Source organism: Octopus sinensis, linkage group LG18 (assembly GCF_006345805.1).
Source record: "Octopus sinensis linkage group LG18, ASM634580v1, whole genome shotgun sequence".
NCBI classification, from domain to species: domain Eukaryota; kingdom Metazoa; phylum Mollusca; class Cephalopoda; order Octopoda; family Octopodidae; genus Octopus; species Octopus sinensis.
This window is the reverse complement of record NC_043014.1, coordinates 16341118-16349596: the sequence shown is the minus strand read 5'-3', so window position 1 is coordinate 16349596 and position 8479 is coordinate 16341118. Positions and strand designations below refer to the sequence as shown.

The 8479-nt window shown below is 37.3% G+C and overlaps 2 protein-coding genes across 2 annotated transcripts; one reads left to right on the top strand and one right to left on the bottom strand.

Annotated features, from left to right (window-relative positions):
- The first annotated feature begins 2118 nt into the window (after positions 1-2118).
- LOC118766938 lies at positions 2119-2843 on the top strand. The gene is made up of 2 exons (XM_036510806.1): positions 2119-2702; positions 2733-2843. The coding sequence occupies exons 1-2, from the start codon at positions 2373-2375 to the stop codon at positions 2841-2843; spliced, it is 441 nt and encodes a 146-aa protein (XP_036366699.1). The 5' UTR covers positions 2119-2372.
- Positions 2844-5312: 2469 nt separating this feature from the next.
- Positions 5313-7410, bottom strand: LOC118766913. Its single transcript, XM_036510771.1, has one exon. It carries the CDS (start codon positions 7397-7399, stop codon positions 5558-5560), a length of 1842 nt encoding a protein of 613 aa, XP_036366664.1. The 5' UTR covers positions 7400-7410; the 3' UTR covers positions 5313-5557.
- Positions 7411-8479: the final 1069 nt, after the last annotated feature.

Sequence of the window (8479 nt, the reverse complement as noted above, 5' to 3'; positions counted from 1 at the left end):
TACACACAAACACACATCTACATGTATATATATATATATATATCTTATGTGATGTATATATATAGATATATATATATATATATATATATATATACACACACCTGTGTACATGACTATAAATGTGTGTTGTGTGTGTGTATAGAAGGATATTGGTATATACATGAGAACTTTTATGCGTAATAAATACATGTGAATATATAGACATATGCAAATATATGTGTGAGTGTTTGTATATATATATATATATATATATATATATATATATATATATATATATATATATGATGTGCCTAATCATTTGATTAGAAAACTTACAGTTCAAAAACGGTAAAGAACTCAATACAATTTTAAAGTGTCTACTGTCTGTATATATATATATACACACACATATACATATGTACATATACACATGCATACGTGTTAATATATATATATATATATACATACATACATACATACATACAGGCATCTCCATATATGTATGTGTATGCATGCATATATATATATATACACACACTCATACATAGATGCATGCATGTGTGTATTAACATAATTGGGGACTGGCTGTGTGGTAAGTAACTTGCTAACCAACCACATGGTTCCGGATTCAGTCCCACTGCGTGGCATCTTGGGCAAGTGTCTTCTGCTATAGCCCCGGGCCGACCAATGCCTTGTGAGTAGATTTGGTAGACGGAAACTGAAAGAAACCCGTCGTATATATGTATATATATATATATGTCTGTGTGTGTGTGTTTGTCCCCCTAGCATTGCTTGACAACCGATGCTGGTGTGTTTACGTCCCCGTCACTTAGTGGTTCGGCAAAAGAGACCAATAGGATAAGTACTGGGCTTACAAAGAATAAGTCCCGGGGTCGATTTGCTCGACTAAAGGCGGTGCTCCAGCATGGCCGCAGTCAAATGACTGAAACAAGTAAAAGAGTAAAGAGTAAATTGAGCTCAAAATTAGCATGGAATCAGCATATTTGGAATTTTGTTTATTCCCTCTCTCTGTTTTAATGTATAGAGAGGGAGGTCCAATTTTTACCTAGTGGATATTCTTGTACATGTAAATTTCATTTTCCTTTGAAGAATATTGGCCAAATTTCACCAATAAAAATCATATTATGCAATGAATATTATTTTGTAGACTATTAAAGTCCGATGTGATGTTTTTTTTCTCCCCAATTTTAAATATAATCAGATAATCTGTAGTAGTGTTTATATTTTCACAAGTAGGTCTGATTTGTTTTGGGGGTTTTCTCTCACACCTACTAACAAGTTTGCTGCAAGTTACAGATGTTTTTAATGCTAAAAACAAGAAATTAGCTTTCACATTTTGTTTTTTTTTAATCTAAGTCTACATGCAATTTTGAGAAAAGTAGTAGGTGGTTGTGGGATGTGCTAGGAACAACAGCTAAATCTCCCTTTAATCACATCTTTTCGTTTGAAAATATTTTCAATCCTCCCCCCACCCCACAAGTCTTCTCCCATTGTTTTTAAAGGCTTAATTTTAAAAAAAGCCAAAGTTGGTCCAGGAAGGTGAAGGGGGAGATCATAAATTTTCAAAAGTTTTTTTTATAAAAAGCTTCCCACCATTATTTCCAAGGTTGTGATGAAAAAAAAAAGGAAAAATCCTCATCAAAATGGAGAAAATCCAACTTATGTGGGCATCCTGATCCAAAACTCTACTGTTTATAGCCATTTTTAATTGTCCATTAAAATTTAATTGAAGTAGTATCATGTTCCAAAATCTCGGGATTCATTTAGTTCTATACCTACCACAAATGTGCCCCTTCTGGATTGAACTTTGGGATTTAATAAGGTCTGAAAACCTCATGAAATCAGCTGGTTGTTACATGCAAAAAAATAGGTTTTACGTAAATATTTTTAAAAACTGCTGAAACAAAAATTTCATTATCAAGAACTAGCAAATAAAAAGAAAAAAGGCAACTGCTATGCCATGGACACTATTAATTTGTATATGATTATCACCTCAGTTTCAAAGATATGACATTACAAATATGGCTAATTATTCATTTAGACTTAATTGGGCAAGATTTCTTAAAAAAAAAAGCATAATAATAATAATGTTCATAATAATAATATTGATAGATCACCAACCCTCGGGACATCAGTTGTTAGATAACCATTCTAGTTACAATGATGGGGTGCAGGACCGTAGCCATCACTCTCTTACAGATAATGCTCAACACCACCAGTACCTAGGTTCTGTTCGTGCTACATATGAATCAGGTTCTGATCAGGTGCATTCAGTTAACAGTGACAACCATCAAGTATTGACTAACCGGCCTAATTATGAAACACTTATAGACAGAAGACACTCTCTGCCATCAGATAACCATAATCAGAAAATGATGGACCTTAATGAAGAGTCAAATAAAGCTCTTTTACTGAATGCTAAGCAATATTCACTCACATCTAGCCTTATTGATCCTCAGATGATTAAATATGAATATCAAGATTTGTCAGGAAAGGGGTCAAACCAGAATGACAATTTAATATATGAAGATACTTTTGTTGGATCCTATGATAAGATGTTGTCATGCTCTTTAGAAAGTCAGGTACTGAATCAAAATGGCATAGTGGATTCTATCTCCAATGAATTGTTCTATCCAAAAGACTCACGTATGTCACCAGAAGATGTGGCTTTATCAAATAAAATGTTGGTGTCATCACCTTCCATGATGGTCTCTTCACCATCAACAGAAAACATGATGGCGAGACAGGGACATAATGTTGGACTTGGAGATGCTGATGGAAGTAAATTGACAGTTTATCCCAAAGAAAATTTAGGTAGAATGGATACTGCTATAAAAATGTGAGTCCTGCTTTTATATTTGTATTATTGTGCTTTGACTTGCTTTAACAAAATTGTTTCCTAACTTTTGTAGTAGGCATCACTATGAATTTTTGAAAATATGTAAACCGTACCTTTCTTTGGAGAACATCCAAAGAAACATTTGTGAAATTTAGATGAATATTTGAGGAAATATGACAATTGGAATGGTCAGCAAATTGGTTGAAATCTTGCCCAATTAAGTCTAAATGAATAATTAGCCATATTTGTAATGTCATATCTTTGAAACTGAGGTGATAATCATATACAAATTAATAGTGTCCATGGCATAGCAGTTGCCTTTTTTCTTTTTATTTGCTAGTTCTTGATAATGAAATTTTTGTTTCAGCAGTTTTTAAAAATATTTACGTAAAGCCTATTTTTTTGCATGTAACAACCAGCTGATTTCATGAGGTTTTCAGACCTTATTAAATCCCAAAGTTCAATCCAGAAGGGGCACATTTGTGGTAGGTATAGAACTAAATGAATCCCGAGATTTTGGAACATGATACTACTTCAATTAAATTTTAATGGACAATTAAAAATGGCTATAAACAGTAGAGTTTTGGATCAGGATGCCCACATAAGTTGGATTTTCTCCATTTTGATGAGGATTTTTCCATTTTTTTTTTCATCACAACCTTGGAAATAATGGTGGGAAGCTTTTTATGAAAAGAACTTTTGAAAATTTATGATCTCCCCCTTCACCTTCCTGGACCAATTTTGGCTTTTTTTAAAATTAAGCCTTTAAAAACAATGGGAGAAGACTTGTGGGGTGGGGGGAGGATTGACAATATTTTCAAACGAAAAGATGTGATTAAAGGGAGATTTAGCTGTTGTTCCTAGCACATCCCACAACCACCTACTACTTTTCTCAAAATTGCATGTAGACTTAGATTAAAAAAAAACAAAATGTGAAAACTAATTTCTTGTTTTTAGCATTAAAAACATCTGTAACTTGCAGCAAACTTGTTAGTAGGTGTGAGAGAAAAACCCCAAAACAAATCAGACCTACTTGTGAAAATATAAACACTACTACAGATTATCTGACTGTATTTAAAATTGGGGAGAAAAAAAACATCACATCGGACTTTAATAGTCTACAAAATAATATTCATTGCATAATATGATTTTTATTGGTGAAATTTGGCCAATATTCTTCAAAGAAAAATGAAATTTACATGTACAAGAATATCCACTAGGTAAAAATTGGACCTCCCTCTCTATACATTAAAACAGAGAGAGGGAATAAACAAAATTCCAAATATGCTGATTCCATGCTAATTTTGAGCTCAATTTACTCTTTACTCTTTTACTTGTTTCAGTCATTTGATTGCGGCCATGCTGGAGCACTGCCTTTAGTCGAGCAAATTGACCCCGGGACTTATTCTTTGTAAGCCCAGTACTTATCCTATCGGTCTCTTTTGCCGAACCACTAAGTGACGGGGACGTAAACACACCAGCATCGGTTGTCAAGCAATGCTAGGGGGACAAACACAGACACACAAACACACACATATATATATATACAGACAGTAGACACTTTAAAATAGTATTGAGTTCTTTACCGTTTTTGAACTGTAAGTTTTCTAATCAAATGATTAGGCACATCATATATACATATATATATATATATATATATATATATATATATATATATACATACATATATATATATATGTACAAACACTCACACATATATTTGCATATGTCTATATATTCACATGTATATATTACGCATAAAAGTTCTCATGTATATACAAATATCCTTCTATACACACACACAACACACATTTATAGTCATGTACACAGGTGTGTGTGTATATATATATATATATATATATATATATATATATATATATATATACATCACATAAGATATATATATATAGATATATATACATGTAGATGTGTGTTTGTTTGTATATATATACATGTGTATCTTGTATAATTTTATAAACTGTTACATTTCTAAAATGTTGATGTTATTGTTCAGTTTTTTGCTTTGAATTTTTGTGAATGTTCTTTGTTTGTTTTTGTCAATGATTTTTTTTTTGTTTTTATAAAGAAGGGGGGAGAGCATTGGGTACGGGCCTCTGGAGCAGGAGGACAGGGCAAAGGGCCTTTGGGTTATTAGTTAGTATTTTTGGTTGATTGAACAGTGGTAGAACTTTACATAAAACACACACTCACACACACACACACACATATATATACATATATATATATATATATATATATATATATATATATATATAATGTATGCGTTTAGTGTGTAAATATACGTGTATACACATGCATATTACAAATGTGTGATATATGTATGTATATACATATATACATATGTATATGTGTGTGTGTATATATATATATACATATAATATATATTTGTGATATATATATAAATATATATATACATATATATTCATGTATATAAATAAATATATAGTGAATAGAACACAAGTGTATATCATATATACGCACACACACATACGTTATATATGTATAAGTATACATACATACATACATATATACATACAGTTATATATGTAATTACACTTCAGCAATGAACTTATGGAGGCACATATGGAGGAGGTGATGTGTAGGGGGGTTGCACGTGGGGGCGCGGCTGTTTCTTGCCCTGCGACGCAGTGACAGGAGGTGGTGGCTCATACGGTTGCGAGCCGAGTAAGGGTTCGTTTACTCCACCGTTTCTGCGATGCCCACCTCTTCTTCGGTCTGGTTCGGGATCAACTGGGTGCCCTCGCCGGCAGACGAGAGCGACATCTTTTCTCTCCGACTCTTTCGGTAACGGATGCAAGTAATGAGCAGGGCCAGAAGCAATATGGACACGATGGTGACATCAAGGACAATGGTTGAAATAAGAATAACGTTCTCATCATCAGACTGTGGTTTGAGTTCTGGTGTTGTTGCTGCTGCCATTGTGGTGTCCAGCATTGGGTTGATATTGAGTTCTGGTGTTGTTGATGCTACCATTGTGGTGCTCGGCATTGGGTTGATATAGACCCCAGCACAAGCTCCCATCGGGATTATTTGGGCCGATTGCAGCTTGAAAGGTTTCATTGCTTTCCTTGCTGAACGTTTCACCCGCTTTTTGTCATCAACTAGGCATTCAAAAAGGGCTTTGGTAGCATCATCGGGGCATTTTGTGCCGACGAGAGTGTTGTTTGTCCACGACACCTCCACGGACCCCTCTGTTATTTCGAGCACTGTGACGCTGCTCGCATCTGCGTCTCCGTACAATTTGCCTATCTTGTCAATGAGATTGAGCCTCGAGTCGAGGTTTGACATGAACTTCTTGTACTCCATACTGAACTTCATCTTGATCTTGTGGGTTACCTTGTTGCTCTTGAGGTTCTTGTTCTTCAGAACCTTCACGAGGAAGTCCATGTTGTTGAACTTTCCATCACTGTTTATCGCCACCACTGTCACGTTGAGGATGCCCACATTGCTTTCCATTGGAAGCCCAATTATGCTTTTGTTATTGGCCGGGTCTCGCTGCAGCCAAATGTTGGGAGGGAGTTGCTTAAGGAAAAATGCCAGCGTCAAGCGGTCGCTGGGCTCCTTGCAGTCAATGAACGTGTCAGATGGCACAGAGAAGTAGGCTCGCTTCCCGGCCTCGAATTCCTGTACAGGAATCCTGTGTGCTATTCGTGGTTTTAGCTTTCTTGCGCGACTGCAATATTCGGGCATGCTGATGGCCATTCCATCTGTATGTCGGTGGTGGGTCTTGTGCGAATGCAGGTGGGTGCGCGTCGGTGCAATGTCAGTGACAGCCGGGGTGGCCATGATGGCTGCACGCCTTACTCTCTTCTCAGGCAGGGTTACTTGTCTGTTTGTCACATGCCACCCTACAACTCCATGACCGAGGAGCTCGGACAAGGTGCCATTTGCTGAAATTGATTCCACCCTCTGTAGAACGTTCATGTGCTGCAGCTCCACTCGGCCACAACCAACCAGCCATGTGACAAGCACCCCGGGGTGTTTTGCGATTTTTGTGTCACCGGGCCCTGATTCAAGGGTGGATGAGGACGATGTGTCTGGGGCGACTGCATGGACAGGAGGGATGGGCCTGTTGCCAGTGGTGGCAGGACCGACCTTAAACATCTCAGACACAAGCTCCAGATTGTGCTCCAGTTTCTTTAACAGTCCCACAATGCCGTGGGGAGGAAGTTGATCAAGGTCTGCATCAACAATTAGCGTAAATGCTGTCTCTGGCTCCTGGGGCATGCATCGGATGACTGGTGGAGAATTTGAACCCTTGCCGTTCTTCTTTGATGATGAACCACTGATTGCTGCTGCTGCTGCTGCCGCCACAGTGGTGGGTTTCAAGCTTTCTTTGGTCACATGAATCGAGAAGACGTCTTTGGCGAACTGACTAACAGCTCCTTGGTCCTCAGCCTGCGCCACAACCTCGATGTAATACTGGGCGATGTCTGCTGGTTTCGGGACTCCAGAGAAGGTACGAGTCTCAACGTCGAAATACAACCACTTGGGTAGGGTCGTCTTGCCAGCCTCCATTACCTGGAAAGAATAGAAAAAGGAGGAATGATTAGATATTTTAGCTGATGAAGGACAAAAAGAAATCATTTAAAAGCAAAAATTAAAACAAAAAACACCAATAACAAACTATAGATACAGATACAGCTTAAAAATAAAAATAATAATAATAATTATAGGCACAGGAGTGGCTGTGTGGTAAGTAGCTTGCCTACCAACCACATGGTTCTGGGTTCAGTCCCACTGCGTGGCATCTTGGGCAAGTGTCTTCTGCTATAGCCTCGGACCGACCAATGCCTTGTGAGTGGATTTGGTAGACGGAAACTGAAAGAAGCCAGTCGTATATATGTATATATATATATGCGTGTATGTGTTTGTCCCCCTAGCATTGCTTGACAACCAATGCTGGTGTGTTTACGTCCCCGTCACTTAGCGGTTCAGCAAAAGAGACCGATAGAATAAGTACTAGGCTTACAAAGAATAAGTCCCGGGGTCGATTTGCTCGACTAAAGGCGGTGCTCCAGCATGGCCACAGTCAAATGACTGAAACAAGTAAAAGAGTAATCCTTTCTACTGTAGGCACAAGGCCTGAAATTTTGGGAGAGGGGACTAATTGATCACATCGGCCCCAGTGTTTCACTGGTACTTAAATTTATCAAACCTGAAAGGATGAAAGGCAAAGATGACCTCGGCAGAGTTTGAACTTAGAACGTAGAGACAGGCAAAATACTTCTAAGCATTTTACCTAAGACTGCTTATTGTTCTCAAATATCTAGATATCAGCAACAACAACAACAACAACAACAACTATAACCAGTAATATTAATCACAGCTATACCATACATTAGATCTAGTTAGTTAGTTAGTTAATTTTTTGGCTCGAAAAGCAAAAAGCAATGCCATGTAGGGGGACATGGAGTTATGTACAGGGTGGTGTTCATGTAAATAGTTCAGGCCACTTGAGGTCTAAAGTATAGTAGAATGCCTGCCCATGGTAGTTTGCAGAAGTTTGGGGCTTTTATAACTGACCTTAGTCATTTTACTACACAGCTAATAAGCTGACCTGCCAACTTTTGTTGTTCCAGATGGCTGAAACAACAT

Bases quoted from the DNA above. Each gene is read 5' to 3' on its own strand.
- LOC118766913 (XM_036510771.1), bottom strand. From the start codon at position 7,399: ATGGAGGCTGGCAAGACGACCCTACCCAAGTGGTTGTATTTCGACGTT.
- LOC118766938 (XM_036510806.1), top strand. From the start codon at position 2,373: ATGATGGACCTTAATGAAGAGTCAAATAAAGCTCTTTTACTGAATGCT. The intron at 2,703-2,732 runs ATGATGGTCTCT...TCAACAGAAAAC, and splicing joins TGTTGGTGTCATCACCTTCC to ATGATGGCGAGACAGGGACA.